Source organism: Sphaerodactylus townsendi, linkage group LG03 (assembly GCF_021028975.2).
Source record: "Sphaerodactylus townsendi isolate TG3544 linkage group LG03, MPM_Stown_v2.3, whole genome shotgun sequence".
In the NCBI taxonomy this organism is placed as follows: Eukaryota; Metazoa; Chordata; class Lepidosauria; order Squamata; family Sphaerodactylidae; genus Sphaerodactylus; species Sphaerodactylus townsendi.
In genome coordinates, this window is record NC_059427.1 from 134,113,035 (window position 1) to 134,133,199 (window position 20,165).

A 20,165-nucleotide genomic window follows, 5' to 3' on the forward strand; every position below is an offset into this window, starting at 1 on the left:
TGGGAACCACAACAGAGGGGGAAGAGTGGCTCTTGCCTTCCCTCTGTGTCTTTTCCTGCAATGAAATGGCACTGGGGGAGTTTTTCCCCCCTTTTTGGCACCCAGAATTGTTTCTTGTTGGGAAATAGGATGGAGGGGAAAGCAGGAATCCTTCTTCCCCTACATATTAGTTCCCAGCTCAGTTGGGTTCTCTTTCATAATTATGCAGACAGCCCCTGCAGATGCTGTGGGGCTGCAGAGGGAGGGAACCCGGACTTAGCTCTTTCAAAATGGAAGTTTCAATATTTCAATATTTCAAAATGGAAGTTCCAATATGGCCCTCAGTTGGTATTGTAACAGTCCTCTAAGGAAGCAACTTTGGAACTCTCTAGACCTCTCATAAAACTGCTGTATTTTGAACCAAGTGTGTAATGTGTGTGTACCTCCCCCAGTTCTGACCCCTAAATCTTCAGTGCAGCTACGCTTCAAAAGTGTGCCAGTATTATTTCCTGCTTTCCTCCTATCCCAACAGGAGGTTGTCAGATATGGCAGTACCTTCTATCTGTTCACTGAAGAAATTCTAGTACACAGCAGTATATGCCCACCATGATAGCCACAATATTAAAAGACTTTTTTGTTGGCCTTGAACTATTAGCAATTTTTTTACATTTACCCCAAGACACTTCGTCCATGTGTTCGCATACTACATACCACACTGCAGTTGCACAGGGTCAAGGCAGCAACATGTGGTAAACAGAAGGGTAGATCATCTGCATGGGTCTTGTATGGCGTGGATGTCTAAAGAACTATTATAGCCAACACTACACACAGCCCAAATAAAAACTTTTATCAGATTTCTGCAGCCACTGACTCCACTGGCTTCCCCAAGTGTCTGAAATCTGGAGGAATATTTTGTTTAGATAGTTTAAATATCTGTGCTGCCAGACTAATAATGAGCCCTGTGGATGACTAACACTACAATCTTAATTATACATTTCAGAGAATAAGCCCCGTTTAATAAAATGTAACTTGCTTCTGAGTAGACTTGCTTGGGATTTCTCCTTAACAGTGTAATCCAAAGCAAAGTTACACCTTTCTGAGCCAGACATTACTGGACTGTGTTCTGTAACTCACACATGTAATAAAGTAAAAACTTTAATAACAATTAAAACTAATCTTAAAACACTAATTCTCCATTTAAGACAAACTAAATTTCCAATTAGCCATTTCCAATGCAAAAAAGAAAATCAATGAATTTCTTAAAAGTTTCAGGGCCTGACTAGTATCGCTCAAAAGCACATCCTACATTGTTGGTGCCATCATGGAGAAGGCCTTCATATAAAATATATCCTAAATAGCTATTGTAGCACCAACAGTCTCAGCGGTTCCCTTTCTGCAACCAATAATCCTTTTAGTTGTGGTGGGTTTTCCGGTCTGTGTGACCGTGGTCTGGTGGATCTTGTTCCTAACGTTTTGCCTGCATCTGTGGCTGGCATCTTCAGAGGTGTATCACAGAGGGAAGTCTGTTACACACTGTGTCCATTAGGTACGGATTTCGATTACTATCATTCACTAACAAATATAAAATATGCTATGCTGCAGGAAATAACTGAGATAAGTGAATGTTTATTTGTATATCAATATAATGTTGTCTTACGTTTCCCTCTGATTAATAAGCAAACTTACTTGTGTAAATCATCCTTAGCCTTGTCTGATTGTGCTCTCATATCTTTATTACATGGCCTCAAGCATCTGTTATTTCATACAAGATCCTTGTCACATGAAAACCACATTATATTGATATACAAATAAATATTCACTTATCTCAGTTATTTCCTGCAGCATAGCATATTTTATATTTGTTAGTGAGTGATAGTAATCGAAATCCGTACCAAATGTTTACATAAAACTTTGTCTACTGTATAATCTTAGGCCATAACAAACCCGTTAGTTTCTACAGCATTCTTTGAAATGTTTCTCATTTCAAGGAATGTCCTTCATCCTAACATTTTAATCTTGTTCTGTCTTCTGTCATTGGGTTGGTGCTAAGAAATCTGTTTTTCAACATTAAGAAAAATGTCATGCAACAGAATCCACTCCAGAGAGATGGAAGATGCATATATTTGAGTTTAGAACAACAGCGGATAGGTGATGGGCTAGTTGGTCAATTTCTGGTGGGCCACTCAATGCAGTTACAGAGACTCTAACGAAACAATCCGAGACAAGATGGATCATAATCTGATCAACCCAGCCAGGTGTTTATTAAACTATGGTGAATACTCACGATCACTTAATGCAAATTAATGTCGTCTTCATTAGAAAGAGCTCCTGAGTATTGATTCTTCCCTTGTAAACATAAAATACATTGGTGGACCAAGAGGATTCTATGAAAAAAAAAGCCATGCAAGACTAAAGTGAGCCTGAAGTATTTCCTTTTTAATTGACTTGAGAAATCTAAAAGAGTTTAGGATGGTGGGAATTGTTGGTTAACCAGAAGTGGGTAATTTGATGCTTTTAGCCCTATACAGTCTTGAATGTGGAAAAAATACTAAGTATTCCAAAATGACTTGCAGCTGCAGAACATGTCAGGGAATAAAAACCACCTTCATTAAATGGGTGAGAAAGAATTATAATTGTTTTGAAGTCTTTATGATCAGCCAGCACATGCTTCATTGTAATATGATACCAGAGTACCTCAATTATGGTTTGTATATTTTGGTGCCAGAAGTTTTTTCCCCCTTACACTAAGCTAAGTTCTGTCAGCTGTTGGGCTGTCATATAGAGATATAGTAAATCACATTATATTTTGTCATGGATTACACACAGAAATATATTTGAAAATAGAGATCAAAGTAGTTTTGCAATCACATCTGAGTGTAGGGAGGATGTTTAACTTGTAGAAAATCTGATTTAGGTGAAACTGTTGTAGCTCCTTTGTGAAACTGAAATAAATTGGAATGTTTGCTTTTTTACCCCCCAAAAAGATGAATGTAATATAAATCCTCCAAAGTGTTTTGTTTTTCATAGCTAGTTTAGAGGAGTTAATTCTGACCTACAGCTGTAAATGAAGCACAGATAAATAAAAAAGTTGGAGCCTACAAAAAGTCTTATTTGTGTTTTCAATTGCATTCATGATTGAGCAATGCATTCCATTCTACTTTTAATTGGGATTTTGCTGGACTTGTGTCTGGTTAGTCATTGGCTCTGTAATTCTTTCTGGCTCCATGAAGTTGTACTGTTTTCCTTTTTTGAAGCTTTTGTTGTATTTAAAACTATTAAGTAATCCAGTGTAATCTTTCTTAAGAACATTCATTACTTCATAGCATGGATTTTTGGCTGCACTTCACAAACAGTAGGGAGATTGTATAACTTATCAAAAGGCATATATTAAATTATAACATCACCCCCCTGTTTATTTTCATTTCATAATGACTTTCTTGCAAAACTCAGCACTGTTTTGTTCTAATCACATTCTGGTTCCTTGCTCTTAACCGTGAGCAGCTGCCTAGCCACTTTTTGCTTTGCAATTAATGCATAGATTATCTATGGAGGAGGTTCATCCATAGACCTCTATGAATCCAATTCTCTCCCTGTGGATTTTCTTGTTGTCTTGATTTGAACTTCAGTAATAAACTATTTCTGCCATATCATAAATGTTACACACCATGAAGCTGATTAAGAAAGACCGACTAAGAGGATGGATAGTACTTCCTTGAATTATGGTTCCCATAATTGTTCTGAATATGGCTCCTTCATAGACCACAGTGGTTCTCAAACAGCGGCCCCAGGAGTGCCTGAGGCTTGCAGCTAGACTAAGCTTGCATATAAATACTAAAATGCATAGTGCTGTACATGCAACTGCTGCAGTTTGCATGGTGGTTCCGCTACTTCTGGAGCTATTGCTCTGGAGGATTTGTATACTAAACCCACAATGGGTTGTTCTTCACAAAATGGGCACTTCTGGACATGCATATCCCAGCCCAGTGAATTTCCAGTGACCTGTCCCTCACAAAGTTATGAAGAACAGTATTACCATGAAGTTTACCATCCCAGAGACTGAGGGTTGATTAAAGATCTATGATTGGATCTTCACAGTGATTTTAAAGCTAAATTGCAGCTGTATGTGGTCTTAAGAAGGGGTTTAATCCTTCCAACCCTGCAGTTTCAGTAATTGAAACCACACTGTCCAAACTGCTATTAACAATGAAAAGGAAAGAGATAGGTACTGGCGTTTGCTGGCTTTTTTCAAACAGTACCACAGGGAAGGAAATTTGAACAGAAAAACTGTAAGCATTGAAGGATTAAACCTCCTCCACCCCATGGTTCTGATACAGTTCTTTAAAAGCCTATAACAATTCAATAAAGATCTCCCATTGTTTCATCTAATTTAAACCCAGCTCTGCAGAACTATATAACCTGTTGTGCAGAGTGGCAAGCTGTAGTACTGCAATCAAAAGCTCTGCTCACAACCTGAGTTTGATTCCAACAGAAGTCTGTTTCAGGTAGCCAGGTCAAAGTTGATTTAGGCTTCCATTTTTCTTAGTTGGCAAAATGAGTACCCTGTTTGCTGGGGGTGATGTGCAGATGACTAAGGAAGGTAATGGCAAATCACCCTAAAAACATAGTCTGCCTAGTAAACATTGTGGTGTGATGTCACCCTGTGGTGATGTCACCCTACGAATAATGACTTGGTGCTTGCTAAGGAGACAACCTTTACTTTTGCACAACTATACACATGTTCTTGTTGTTTGCCATAGGCTTTCGTAAGATTCTGGAGAAAAATAGATTAAACACAGATACGTATGCAATAGGTATGACAAATCTTGGAAGGCACAAAGCTGCCAAGGGCTGGAGCCCACCTGTTGGATATCGTGGCTTTCCATTAGCTTTATTGTCTACTTATTCCTACAGCCATCCAATAAGTCCCCCAGTTGCTGCTTCTGGGGGATAGGAAGTCGAGGTCTGCAGCAGGAGGGGAGAATTGCTGTCCCTTCTGTGACTGGAAATTCTCCATGGTATCCAACACTGTATGCACAGCAGCAAAATGTTTAAAGTGAACCCACAGAAAGTGTTCTAGTCAGCTGAAGGGATCAGCCTTATGTCTCATCAAGCAAGATGTGATTGCTCTGTGTGTGCAAGAGAGAGTAAAACAGGAAAATCCTCTTATAAAGTATTGCTAAAATGCATTGAAAATGCATTATCCAATATGGGTGAAAGCAGCCTCCTTGGTGCAAAAAAGCCTCCACTGAAAACAAAAAGTGAAAATGATCTGCAAGACTAACTGGTAAAAAGCCTTAGAGAAGGGGTTTCTGTGTTTGTGGTCATTTATGTTATACGGGCTCAGAGTGGTTTACAACATTTAATATTAAAATTAAACAATAAAACAATATAATAAAAAAATTATAGAATTATAGAGTTGGAAGAGACCCCAAGGGCCATCAAGTCCAACCCCATGCAATACAGGAATGCACAATCAAAGCACTCCTGTCAGATGGCCGTCCAGTCTCTCTTTAAAAACCTCCAAAGAAGGAGACTCCACCACACATCAAGTAGTGCATTCCACTGTTAAACAACCCTTACTGTCAGGAAGTTTTTCCTGATGTTTAGGTGGAATCTCTTTTCCTTCATCTTGAACCCATTACTCCTGGTCTTAGTCTCTGGAGCAGCAGAAAACAAACTTACTCCCTCACCACCACGACATCCCTTCAAATATCTAAACATGGCTACCATGTCACCTCTTAACCTTCTCTTCACCAAACTAAAAGTACCCAGCTCCCTAAGTCTCTCTTCGTAGGGCATGGATTCCAGAGCTTTTACCATTTTGGTTGCCTTCCTCTGGACAGGTTCCAGTTTGTCAATATCCTTCTTGAATGGTGGTGCTCAGAACTGTACACAATATTCCAGGTGAGGTCTAATCAATGCAGAATAGAGAGGTACGGTTACATCCTGGACACTATACTCCTATTGATACAGCCCAGAATCGCATTGGCTTTCTTGGCCGCCGCATCACACTGATGACTCATGTTCAGTTTGTGGTCTACAATGACTCCCAGATCCCTTGCACGTGTAGTGTTGTCAAGTCAGGTGTCACCCATCCTATAACCGTGCATTTCATTTTTTTCTGCCTAAGTGTACTACCTAACATTTATCTCTGTTGAAATTCATTTTGGTTGTTGTGGGATTTCTGGGTCTGGTAAATCTTGTTCCTAATGTTTCGCCTGCATCTGTGGCTGGCATCATCAGAGCTGTATCACAGAGAGAAGTGTGTTACACACTGTGTCCAGTAAGAAGGGAATGTTTAACAAAACTTTACTACCAGTGCTTAAAAACTCCAGAATCAAAGGACAAGGGCATGCTAGGTTCATGGACAATGAACTCCACCCAGACACAAGATCTGCATTCACTAATACTGTTGCTACTGCAGGGAATGCAAATGTAAATGGACTGAAATCCCCACCTCCTGTACAATGAAGTCAACCACACCTTTGCATAATAAATTCCACCCAAACACTTACTAATTGATTTCCTACCCTGGGACATGGACAATATGTACGCCACTAAACATTCTCTTCTGTCAGGTGGGAGCCTGTCTGCAACTGGGAGGGGGAGCGAGGAGTCTGGATGGAAAATTACTTTCTTTTCTGCCTACCTGAAACAAGTAGGGATGGCCAGGCCAGATGGCTGCTTATCTCATCCTTTGGCCTTGGAGAACTGTCTCACTATTTCACAGCTTTGCTTTGTAGTTGGGTAGCGTGGGAAGATGGAAGGGGGGATGAGCACTGTGGAATTGATATATCGGGGTTTGGGGAAAGACAGTTTAGAATTGGCTTTTCAATTGCGTTCCACTGATGCTTTCCAATAAAGTATTTTGAACCGACGGTTTCAGAGTCTTGTTTGGTCTCAGATCCAGGACTTGAAACCTTCTCACTGGACACAGTGTGTAACACACTTCTTTCTGTGATACACCTCTGAAGATGCCGCCACAGATATCTTCTGTTTCATTTCCCCTTGGATGAGTACCATTTCCTTTTTGGGAAAAGACGGAGGCAAAGAAGGTGTTGAGTAGTTCTGCCTTTTCTCCATCCACTGTTAGCTTTTTGCCATCTTCTTTATGCAGTGACTCTAGCCTAACTTTTTTCTTCCTTTTGCTACGGACTTAACCAAAAAAGCCTTTTTTGTTATTGTTTTTAACCTCTCTGGCAAGCCATAGCTCATTGTGAGCTTTAGTTTTTCTGACTTTCTCCCTACACAACCTGGTTATTTGTTTGAATTCCTCTTTGGCGATTTCCCCCTTTTCCATAGTCCTTTTAAAATCTTAGCTCAGTTGAAAGTTCTTTAGACAGCCATCCTGATTTCCTTAGACACCTCCCATTTTTCCTCCTCATCAGAACTGTTTGAAATTGTGCTCTTCAGATCTCTTTTAAGAAATTCCCAGCCATCATGCACTCCCTTCTTTTTCAGTATTTTTGACCACGGGATCACACCCAGTAGATTCCTAAGCTTACTGAAATCTGCTTTCTTAAAATCTAGAATGCGTGTATGACTATGCTTAGCATCCCCTTTCCACTGTATAACAAACTCCAGGAGAACATGATCACTCCCACTTAAGGATCCTACCATTTTCACTCCACTAATCAGATCATCATGGCACCCAAAAATATAAACCCATTGAAGAATGGGTTTAATAATATCTTAATAACAGAACAAGGAAAGAAAGGGGAAAGAAATAGGGTAAGGGAGACAGGGGAAGGGACAAGGGACAAGGGAGGCCAGCTAAGACAGACAATTACTGTTGTAGCTGTCAACTATAGGCCTGGTGGAACAACCCCATTTTGCAGACCCTGTGAAACTGCAATAGAACCTGTGGCAAGAGGGTGCATATAGATGTTAAACAGTACTACTACTAGTAAGCAGAATAAATCAGTTTTTAAAAATCTGAGCATATTTTAAACACAGGATGTGACAAACTGAGAAACTGTATTATTCTGTACAAATTATGTGCTGTGTTCTAGAATACAGCTTGAGGTCCAGCTCTTTAAATCCAGCCCAGAAACCTTTTATAGCTAGTACATGAGAGGTATGTAGAAGGAAATGTACAGTCTGACCATAAAAAAGTGGTAGCAGTGCAACAGAAACAGATGTCATCTTAAACAAAATGCAAGGTTTCAAACGGTGATTAAACCAAATTTAGAAACCAGAATAATTATAAATAAGCTGTACTGTGTTTGAAACATCTTGGTGTTCATATGCTGCTGTGCTCTGGGATTTCTTCAGTGAATAGATGGGAGGCACTGCCATATTTGACAATCTCCTTTTGGGAAAGGAGGAAAGTGGGAACTAATACTAGCATTATTTTGGAGGATAGCTGCATTGTAGATTTAGGAGTCAGAACTGCGGGAAATACATACAAACATTATACATCCCTTTTCCCAACAAGAAATTACTCTGTCGGGAGCTATATTTTGAAATGTCACTGGGGGAGTTATTTTCTCTCAGTGCCATTTCAGATCAGGAAAAGACAAAGAGGAGAAGGCAGGAGCCCCTCCCTGCCATGTTGTAGTTCCCAACTCAGCCAGGCTTTCTTTGACAAAGTCCATGCAGCTGATGTGGGGCTGTGAACAGAGAGGGAATCAAGTCCAGGGAACCCAGACTCAACTCTTTAAAGAACGTAATGTGAAGTTTGGCTCCGATTAATCAGGGTCATTTGTTCTGAATGCTCATTTTCTTTGCCAAGTAAATACCAGAGATAAATGTTACTAATAGATATATTAAGCCAAAAGTCACATCTGCACCCATTTAAAGCTGCAGCCTATCTTTCTTTTAATAATGTCTGACAAACTTAAAAATGTACACAAGCAGTATGCATTGTGTAACACCTGGTTGATCAGGGTTTTACTCAGTAGACTGTACTACAAGACCTACAACACATTACACTGCAGTTGAACGCAGAAAAGCTGTACATGCTGCTCGTCACTGAAAAGTGCTTTTGTGTGTATGTGGTTGCATCAACACGGTGTAGCACTTAGGGTGTCAGGCTAGGATCTAGTTCAAATCCCTACTTGCACTCTCAGCTTTACTTACTTGACAGTTGTGAGGATCATATGTTGTGAGGATCAAATGAAGGATGGAAGGTCCATGTGCACTACCTCTGAGGACTAAAAAAAAGTCTTAAACGAAACTCTACTGGTTTTTTAAAATGAAACTCCTCCCTGCAACTGCTTCAACCCTTGCAAAGGTACTGGCTTGCATCTAGAACAGGGAACCCCAACCTTATTCAGCCTGTTGGCACCTTTGGAATTCTACCTTAGAGGAAACCTCAGCCAATGTCTTTGTCGTAAAAAGCACTGAACAATTAAAAATCAGTCCCTCTCCTATTTCCTCTGTTATGTGTAAAAAAATCTGACAACTAGCTGGAAGAGGCAGAATTTTATCCTGCCGGTAGAAAATCGGATAGTTGGCAGTGCTAAGAATATATTTGAGTACTTATGTGAAATGAACACAGCAGTCCTTACTGAACTGTCTGAAACTTGTATTGCCCCCATACGGGCCCAATAATGGATAAAATCCCCTGTGGATGCAAAAATGCACCTCAGATGGCTATTGGAGGCAGGATTGTAGCTCAGAGAAATCATAGCCATAGCCATAGCCATCTCTAGCTCTACCATGGCTGCCTAGGGAGGACATAGCTCTACCATGGCTGCCTAGGGAGGACATAAGCAACCCTATCTATCCCCTGAATTGCAGTAAAAAATACAAGACTAGCAAAAGACCATAATCAGGCAGCAGGCAAACATGGAGGCATAATCTACTTCTTGGTCTTGCCCTTTGTTAGTGAGTGGGGGGTACCTGTGGGGGTGAGGATAGTTACAGAGATTTGGCAGAAGTTAGGGAGGTGATTTGATTAATCCGTAGGTTAGGGTGGGAGATCTAAGAGGTAGAGGAGGTTGGTATGGAAAGAAGGGGAGATGTAGGAGCAGGAAAAGGGCTTGAGCACTCCCTTTGCTAAACCTCACACTATCCTGCCTATGAGTTTTCACGAGACTTCAAAATATTTTGTGGCTTCAAATAGATCATCAAGCATAAAGCACTGGAAAATGTCCATAAAAACATTAATAAAGCCAGAACTGATTTTGCACGGTCTCTCATTTAAGTAGTTACTATAGGACAGTTTCTTTGTAGGATCTGAAAGTCAGATTATCACTTCTTTGGTTTATAGCAAGTGGAAATGGTTTTGCATTAGAATATGAAGCTTTGTTCCCGCTTCCTCAGTTTAGTAGCCATATCAAAAATGTGATTTGATTCACATCATATAGCTAAAGCAAAACTGCAAAGAGAGAATATTAATAGTTGTATGGTACAACAGATTTAGTATCTGTCATTCTTTTTCAACCTCTTGAAGTCATTTGACATTTAACTAATTGCTCTGTTAATAAAACTGGAATTTTGAATACATTCTAATCTTTTTGACAGTTTAAATTGCATATTTGATTCTGTTCTGCTATTTTTGTCATTAGATATTTAATTCTGCTATCTGTGCATTATTCAGTGGAAGCCCAAGAGAAAATAAAGTAATGAAATGTGCCATAGCCTACAATGCCAACTGTTAGAACATGGGATGATTTTGCTCAAAGAGAAAAAAATTCTACACACAGTGTTTTGAGTACATAGTGTTTTAACACTGCTTGACACCGTGCAATCCTAAATTACGTCCATCTAACAGCCCAATCCAGGGGAGTGGGGTGGGGGGTGAAGGGAGTCGTGGAGATGGCGGGGCCCTATGTCGGTGAATTTGCCCTCCCTGGGGCACTAACCCTGGCAGAGGTCAAATCTGCTGGCAGACCACTGCCAAAGTCAACCACAATGGTCAGACATGACATAGAGGACTGACTGCATGAGCACTCCTGCACTCTCACTGGCTGTGCCAGCATAGCAAGAGCATTCCAGAAGCGTGGCTGGGAGTGGAGCCAACATTAGTTGACTCACGGAGCTTCTATTTATGCCATTCTTTTGGGTGGCATAAGCCCATTGAGCCCAATGGAGGGCTTTTCGGCAGCAGGGAGGGGTTTGTTTTGTATCTCTTTGTGCCACCTAAAAGCCCTTGGGAGGCAGCAGGATAGCGCCGCAACGGCACTACCCAGGGCTGTCCCAGGGCTCTGGACTGGGCTTTCCGACCACTAAAGTCTACTCTGGATCACCCTGTTAGGCTCTGTAGTTTATAAGATAGTGAGAGGATATTTTTAAAGATTTCTTAGCATGCATAGTAGACTGAAACATTCCTAGAGTATGTTTTTCCTTGTGACCAGCCAAAGTTACCCAATTTTTGTATAAGACAGTGTGCTGTGGATCTATTTAAATGAAACTCTTTGATGTGAAATTCTTTGTTATACATCAGAGAACTGTTGCTTTTTCCCTGGAGCAAATCTTCTTTTTTTAGTCCCCTCCTTGTCTTTTAAAGTTTGCTTATGCTTTTACTTGACTAATTAGAGAATATCAGCTTCCATGTGACAATTGACTTACTATTGTGATTTTTAAATATAAATGGATTTTGTGTCATTTCTAAACTAACTTGTTTTTCTAACAATGCACACTAGAAAATATATGAAGAGAGTTATTTACATAAAGCCTCCATAGAAAGAAAAAGCTGAGGTGAATTTGTAAGCATTGTTTTCATGATTTCCAGAAATTTAATTGAGTGTTAAATTCCTCTTTTTTGCTTTTAGATATTAAGTAGTGTGTGCTATGTTTTGCTTTCGAAAAATCAACTCTTTTAGGATGCAAAAATAACCAGTATCAGAGGCAAGCAAACAGCCCAATCCGGGGGTGGGGGGCAACTCACTTCTGGAGCCTGTGCAACCTTGCACTGACGCACATACCCACCCTGCCAGCACAAGTGGCAGATGCACTGGCAGAGGGAGCAGATACATAGATGCCTGGGAGCTGTTCACTGGCCCCAGAAGCATGTCCCAACCCCAAAGGCTGGGCTGGCATGGAAGAGGGCGTTCCCAGGGCCAAGCTGACCTTAGTTGACTTCCACCAGAAAATTGGGACCAGGAGCACAGTGCCCTGGTCCTCAGACTTACACTACCCTTTTTGTCCATTGTACCCAATGGAGTGCTTTCTGGCGGTGGATTTTTGTTTTCTTCCTTGTTCCCCCAGAAAGCCCTCTGGAGGCAGCAGGATGGCATTGCAGCACACTGTCCCTGGCAGCCTAGGGCTTTGGATAGGGATGTAATTGTACAATTTATGGAGTAATATAAGCAGAAAACCCAAAAACAAAACACATGCAGTCAGAACTTTGATACTGTTGACCAACACCTCCTCCCTTCAACATCCTGGTACTTACATACCATAAGTCTGTAAACCAAGGTGTCTTGCCATTTATGGACTCTGCTTCAAATCTGTCATTGTGTGGAATCCGAAATTATCTTATTCAATGTAAATTACAACTTCATAACCACATTAATTATTCTAGCTCAACAAGTAATAGCTTATGTATGGTCATTCAGCAGTATGGATAACCCAGTCTAGCCTAAGCTTATTGGAATTTAGAAGCCAAGCAGTGGTGGAAGCTAAGCAGTTGGTACTTCTTTGAGAGACCTTCAAGGAAGACCAGTGTTGCTGTGCAGAGGAAGGCAATGGGAAACCACTGCTCATCTTTTGCCTTGAAAGCCCCATGAGGGGTCACCATGAATCAGTTGCAACTTTATGGTAGTTTATTACTATTATTATTATATTTTTGTTTAATACCACAACTGCCAGTTCTTTTGCTGGTTGTTGGCCTTTCATTACAATTGGTGCCTCACCTAGAGACCTAGGACATTGTAATGTATCGGTGTAGTATTCGTGCGGATCCGAGCAGGGCTGCCCTCTGAATCTTACAGATACTGATTTTGTTGATTTGAAGATGTTTCAGGTGCCCCCCTAGTGTTTTCAGAATGTCGACCAGGTGCTGATTACCATTGAGATGACCTCAGCTGGTTTGTGCCATGGTCACTGACTCTCAATTTTGAAATTGTGGTATTTAGTGACCTCCTTGTGTTCTTTTTCAATGCCCTGCTGTCACCAGGTATTGCAGGATTGCTATATCAATGATGGTCACTTGTCCTCGATCACTGTAATGTCTGGTGCGTTATGTGCCAACACTTTGTCCATTTGGATTTGAAAGTCCCACAAGGTGACCTTCTCATTTTCCATTCTTTTCTCTGGACAATGTTTCCACCAGTTTTTAGCCATCCTGATGTTGTAATTCTTGCATAAATGCCATGGATCATCTTGGCCACTGAGTTGTGCCTCTGTTTGTACTCAGTCTGCACTATTTTTTTTTTGTAGCAGCAGCTGAGTACATGATCTATAGTTTCATCGGCTTCTTTGCACAATCTTCACTTTGCATCATCCGAGGATTTTTTTCGATTCTGGCCCTGGTCATGTTGATATTATTATTATTATTATTATTATTATTATTATTATTATTATTATTATTATTATTATTATTATTACTACTACTACTACTACTACTACTACTACTACTACTACTACTACTACTACTACTACTACCACCACCACCGCCGCCGCCGCCGCTGCTGCTGCTGCTGCTGCTGTAAGTCAGAGAGGGTCTCTGTTGGCACCTGCCAGTTAGTAAATGATCATTATTTTCCTAATACTTGTATGGTCACTGGGCACTTTGAGGTAGTGGCAAAAAAACCACGACTCATTTACAAGAATGCCGTGTTGGTCTAGCTAGATCTGATTTTGTAAAATGGAGCTTGATATTGACAGCTAGTCTTGTTATCACTAGTAAAATGCAGTCATTAGAAGCACTAGTCTGAGAGATTTGTGAACTCTGTGTAACAAGAAAAGTGAGTCTAATGGAGTGTTGGCCTCTTGGGTGTTTTGTCTCTGTTACATAGAACAGCTTTTATTAAAGTTAGTGCGAGAGCACTGTTCTTGCCCCCTCCTATTTTGTGCAACTGTCATCTCAGATTAAATAGGAGATACTGTTTTGTGAAACATTACAAAAGCCTGAAATTAATATACATGTCTAGTGCAGCAGTAGCTATGTCACTTGGTATTCAACTTTTCAATGAAGTATTGCTCCTTTTCGACCTTGGGCATGCTAAATCACAACTCACTACCCAAGTCCATGCAAGGGGAAGGGCAGTTGACTGCAGAGAACTGTCCATAGATATTCTGTTTGCAAGGTAGCCTAGAGTATGTTTAGCTATTTAGTAAGCAAGTCCAGTCCTTCTCATTTCCTATTTCTGTGAACAAGATTGTTATCATAAAGGGAAAAATAGTTAACTGTATTTTAACCATTGACTCTGGTGTACAATTCCCATTGATATCCCACTGTGATATTGTAATATCTGCATATTCCTTCAAATTGGAATCACAGCTAAGACTATTTTACCCAAACCTTTGCCACCAAACTTGCATTTTGATCATTAGGGAGGTTTTTAGGTCTTCCCCAAATCCCTGGAAATCTTGCATTCCATACATTCCCCAATAGAAAGGCAACTCAGGGTGAACCAAGGACATGATTTTCAAAACAGTGATTTTGGCGCCTAAGCGTGGACCTTAGAACTATAATGTTCCACAGAGACAGCTGCTCTTGTGAATGATGTTTGTGCCAAAACCAAATCCATTTGTCATTTTCGTTCTCCTCATGGCTGCTCATCAAGGTATTCAGGAATGAAAACTTTCACTGAGGCAGCAGCCAGCTGCAGAGCTCATTCATTCAGAGAAACCACAACCCAGTATTTATGATGTCAGAACTGATCACTGTACAAGCAATTGTTTGTAGTGCCACAAACACTGGCCCACAGCTCAGCTGAGTGAGTCAGGCAAGGGGAAATAAATGCTTCAAAAGTTCTCTTTACAAGACAAATATCTTGTTAATCAGTGCTTCTGATCTGACTGCATCTGTTTAAAGAAGTTAAACAAGGTTTTAGCAGCATGGTCCGCTCTGGTTTTCTGAAGTGCCGCACCACTGAGTTAAATTGTGTCTGTTAAAATAACACTGAAGAAAAAACAAGTGTCACAGCATTCATTAGTACAGTTTCAAGACCTTCAGAAATGGCACAATACAGTCTTTTTGATCTAATTTCAGCTTAACTTAGCATTCTATGTTTGACTGAATAAGGTGTATAAGGATATAATTAAAACAGATTTGCTGGCTCATAAACACTACATACTACGTAAACACACTACATAACTGCTTTTTATCACAGATAGGCAAAATGCCGCATATGCACCTCCTCACAATACCAACATCCTGCCTAAACATAATCCTGCATTTTAAGTTTTCAATATGCCCTCCAGAGGGTGTTACACTCTGCAAATATTAACTTATTGGAGGTCTCTGGCCCAAAAAGCACCCAGCTGTCCTCAACTAGGGCCAGGGTGTTTTCGGCCCTGACCACAGCTTGGTGGAATGCTTTGTCTAAAATGACTAGGGGACTTGTCACAATTTCACAAGACCTGCAAGAGTTATTCTGCCGGACCTGCAGTTGAGGACAGCTATGGCATTTCGTTGTCCACCCTATCTGACCTCCCTTTCTCCTACTTTTTTACTATTCTAAACTGAAATGAGAAAGTACGGTACTGCCAGCTTCATCTGCCCGGGGAGTGGGGGCGCCAACAGCTGCCTGGTTCTCAGCCCCACCATCAAAAAGCCTGGACTGTCCAGGCTGTGATGGGGCTATATTGGTGTCCCAATCATGCCCCGTTGTGGGGGGGGGGGGGGAACAGGTCGGGGCATTGCTGGGGCAGAGTTGATATTAATCAGCTCCTGCCCAGGATTAAGGGCCTGGAGTGTGTCTCCCCAGCTCTCAGAGTGGTGTAAGTCCTCTGGAGGGCTTTCTGGTGATTGGGGGTGGGGGGTTGCATTTGTTGCTCCCTGCACTGCTGGAAAGCCCCCTTGGAGGTAACGGGGTGGCCTCACAGTGATGACACATCCCTCTGGTGAGTGCCTCCAACCCAGTGCCGTTTGCTCTATTTCAGAATATTTTATGCCTTATCATAGTTAGAAAACAGCGATTCCCTGCTGGTTGTGGGGGGAAAGCACAGCTCTGCATCATTGCAGAGGCAGCAGCTGTGCAAACAGCACCCGTAGAACGGTATTTTTACCGTTCCAGGGGTACAGTTTTTGGCTCATGCTGAGTAGGCCTCTGCCCAGACAAGACAGGCATGACCTGGCAGAGCTTTAGGCTTGGTTGGCTCCTTCTTCCTCCCTCCCTATTTTGTGAGGGCAGGACAGCTTTTCCAGGGCTTCCCCTTCCCCATTCTACCCCTGATTAAGGTTGGATGGATGGTATCATGTCATGGAGCATTGCCAGCATTGCCAAATCTAAGAAGATATGGACCTGCATAGAGGAATAGTTGGGAGCACCATGTAAAAGAAGGAAACACATATAATAATTTTATTGATATATTTCAGTTGGAAGAAGTGAATTAGTGTGACCAGAAACTGATTGCAGTTTGAGGTAGCACATTTGAGTTTCCATTGAAATCTAGAAGGAGAAAATACATTTAAGAAAACAGAACCAATATCCCTGACTTCTTATAGCAAAGCTGCTTTTAGTAGCCACAGTTATAAAGCTACTGTTGCTGATGAATCAAAGCTTGTACCTCATTGATGGAAAGAAGATAATAATTCCATTGCTCCAAAGAAACAGCCTGTAAACAATCGTAGGTTAGGTGTGCATATATTTACCTAATAGATATTAAAGGGACTTGTAAAGTCATAATTCTGCCCTCGGTTAGATATAGATTTATTTTTATTTTATTCTTTATTTTATTCAGCTTTATGGCCCGCTCTTTCCTGACTGAGACCAGGCTCAGAGTGGGTAACAATATTCAGAAACATCACATAAGACAATAAATAATAAAACCATCTATAAAACAATCATTTCAGGCTAAACAACAATCAATGGCCTATTGTACCTGCACAAAGTTCTCTGGAATGCCCTACCCACATGGATCAATTTACTTATGTCTTTTGTATTTCGTTTTCATTTAATTTGGAGGAGTTAATTTTAACCTATAGCCACAAAACTGAGTACTTAAGTGATATCATAACATTACCCTTAAACTTGTAGTGAATTTGACTACTTTTCTTGCACTTCCCTCAAAACTCAGTGGGCATCACCCAAAGCTTCTCCTTCCCTTTTGGGAAGAAAAACATTCCACATGTAAACATTGCTCAGGGGATGAGCTGAGTATTACCTTCTCCTGTGAAAAAACAGGGAAACCCCTTGGCATCAGAGCAGTTGGGTTTTAGCCACTCCAGTCTGGTATCCAGAAATGTATTCTTAGAGACATGCCTTTGCTTTTTATACCCTGAAACACAAGCGTAATAAGAAATTTTGTCTGTAGTAAGTCGTTATTAAAAGAAAACAGTATTTAAAAATCCTGGGATCCTGGTAAGTTGAAAAAGAAAGAATAATGCCCTTTTTTTGTTGAATATAACAAACGCTGCCCTTTCAATTACATGGGATATCAAAACAACAAAGCAGCCCTATTTTCAGAATGTTTTGTGCCTTATTTTGAGCCATGCAAGAAAAGCCAGCAAGGGAGAAAGCTGTGGATCAAAAGGGGCCCAAAAGGTTCCAGTGCACATTGGATTTCAACTTTTAATAGCAGCCAGCTTTCAATGAAAATGGTATAAGAAAATGACAAAAGGAACTTGCAGGCATCATCAGCTGGCACAGAAAATCATAAGAGTATCTGTCACATTGTTCCTTCACAACCTCCAGCGGAGCTTGTGGCTTTTTTTCTTACTGATGAAGTCATCCTGATACTCTCTCTCTCTCTCTCTCTCTCTCTCTCTCTCTCTCTCTCTCAAAATCGACAGAGGCCTTTATGTTTTCCTAATAATTAGCTGCAGAGGTACAATCCCCCCCCCACTCTTTCAAGTGATGAATAGTTGGCCGTGGATCAAAGACCAGCCCTAGTGGTTTCTGGCGACCATAAAAGGGCGCTGGAATTGGCATGGATCCTAGCTGCTTAGTGATAGACATGTAGACTGGGTGCCAGGCAATAGGGGTCAGTGGCAAAGTGTCTGTATACATTCTTCCTCTGAGATAATCAGGCTTCCTTTGTGTGTGTGTGTATTTCAGGCCAACAGCAGGTTGAAGCAGATTGAAAAAGAATACAGTCAGAAGTTATCCAAATCTGCACAGGTAAGAAATATGAAGAGGGGAAAAACCTCCTTTAGAAAGCACTTTTGGTTACTTAAAAAACCCAACAACATATAAATAAGTATTTCTTGCTTTTGTTCTTATAGCTCTAGAGCAGTGGTTCTCAACCTGGGGGTCACAACCCCTTTGGGGGGTTGAATGACCCTTTCACAGGGGTCACCTAAGACCATCGGAAAATGGTCTTTTTATATTTTATGTATACCAATTTTATGGTTGGGGGTCACCACAATATGAGGAACTGTATTAAAGGGTCGCAGCATTAGGAAGGTTGAGAACCACTGCTCTACAGCTTAATTTCAGCTTCTCTATCTACTGTTTCGCCTTCCCCGAGCTGTACTCCATTGTTTGTGTCAAGTAGCTATTTACTTTAATTTGATGAAAGTAATGAAAAAATTGATTATGAGCCTTTTTTTTTTACTGTAGAAGCATTATTACCCTAAGAAAAAAAATGGAAGCTTGCAAATCCTCCAAGGTTATAACATTTAAGTTACTTCAGCATTTTTTTGTACTCCGTGTGCTCACTGGACATACTTTACATGATACCACCAGAAGGCAGTGCTAGAACTTTCCAGGTCATTTCAAGGGATGGGTTCCCTCATTGCCTCAGGCTGGTCCTAGTCAGCAGGCAACGAAATGGCAGTTGAGCTTTTGAGAAACTCTCAGATGTCATAAAGATCTTCCTTCTCATTTTTTTTTTACCCATTGCGTACGGCTGCCAGAGCCGGATCTAGGGGTGAGTGGGGCAGCTGCCTTGGGCACAGGAAGAGATGGGGTGGTGGCAGAGAGGGTGTAGTGGCAGCACAGCCACTGGTTAGAGGCTGTGAGTGGCTGCCTGCCTGGCTGCTGCGTGTGCCGCTCTTCTGAGCACATGAGCTGAGATGACGCCCCCTTTCTCCATCCCTTTCTCCTCCTACAGGCTCTTCATTTTCCTAAATTAGCAGTTGTGAAGTACAGGCTGCTGTTACCCACCACAACCACCACCACCACTCCAATTGGGGCAAGATAGCATGGCGAAAAAGATGTCTTTCTGCTATTGGGCCCCCAAGGCCAGTGGAGCTGTTTAGGTGCATGTGCATATGCGCTCTGAACATGTGGGTGTTTGAGTGTTCATGTACATGCTTGTATGAAAGACTGGGTTCCTGGGACAAAGATGCATTGGTGTGGCAGAGTGGCACAAAGTCTCACCAGGGAAATATAGAGGGAACAGTCCAGTATTTGCTCAACAAGTGGGCACCCCCTCAAGTCAGGAATAGGTTCAGTGGTAAGCGGGGGGGGGGGAGGTTAATTCTTATTACAAGTAAAAAATGGGTAGGGGGTGCTCCCCGAAGGGCTTGCTCTAAAACAAGGGCTTTTCTGTTTTTGCTCTGTTTTGTTTCTGATTTTATTTAACACCCAACCACCCCCAATTGCAAATAATAATAAAGACTTTGGGACTGGGAGTCCTAGACTTTTGGTGAATCAGTATCAGGATCTACTAGCGACTACATGTGTTCCTTCTATTCCTCCTGACTCCTTATTATATGGTTTTGATGCAGTTGCCTTTTGTGTGGCTGGGTTTTGCTTCTAGTAGATTTTGCTCTTTTCCACCACACTGTCCTTTTTTTGTTTTGAGCCAGTATCAGGACCATTGACTGGCAAAACTAGGGTTAGGCTTTGGGCATGGTAGTGCTGTGTGGACTGTGGATGAGACAAGATTTAAGTGTAGAATGCATCTCTATGTAGAGTCCCACAGGATCAAGGTGCTCTTATCTCATGGTCAGTATTCTGTGTCTTACACTAACAAGTTCATCCAGGAAGCCCACAAGCTGGGCATGATGAAGACAACCGAATCTCCTGCAATTTATCTTTACTATCTGATGATCAGAGGTAGGTGGTGGATGTTCCACTGAGATCGCATTCTAGAATCTGTTGACAGACCTCTTCTCCATGAATTTCGTTAAAACTTTCTAGGGGCCAAACTAGATGTGCTGGGCATTGAGTCCTGAGTTC

The 20,165-nt window shown here is 41.3% G+C and overlaps 1 protein-coding gene across 6 annotated transcripts in view; it reads left to right on the forward strand.

Moving 5' to 3' along the window:
• Positions 1 to 20,165, forward strand: part of CEP112 (centrosomal protein 112) — a 282,423-nt gene that overhangs the window by 191,911 nt on the left and 70,347 nt on the right. For 5 of the 6 annotated variants that reach the window (XM_048491015.1, XM_048491020.1, XM_048491018.1 and 2 more), the window contains one exon: positions 18,096 to 18,158. The exons of the other annotated variant lie outside the window; for it this stretch is intronic. In XM_048491015.1, the coding sequence (XP_048346972.1) occupies positions 18,096 to 18,158 (63 nt within the window). The remainder of the gene's footprint in view (positions 1 to 18,095; positions 18,159 to 20,165) is intronic. 6 annotated transcript variants of the gene reach the window in all.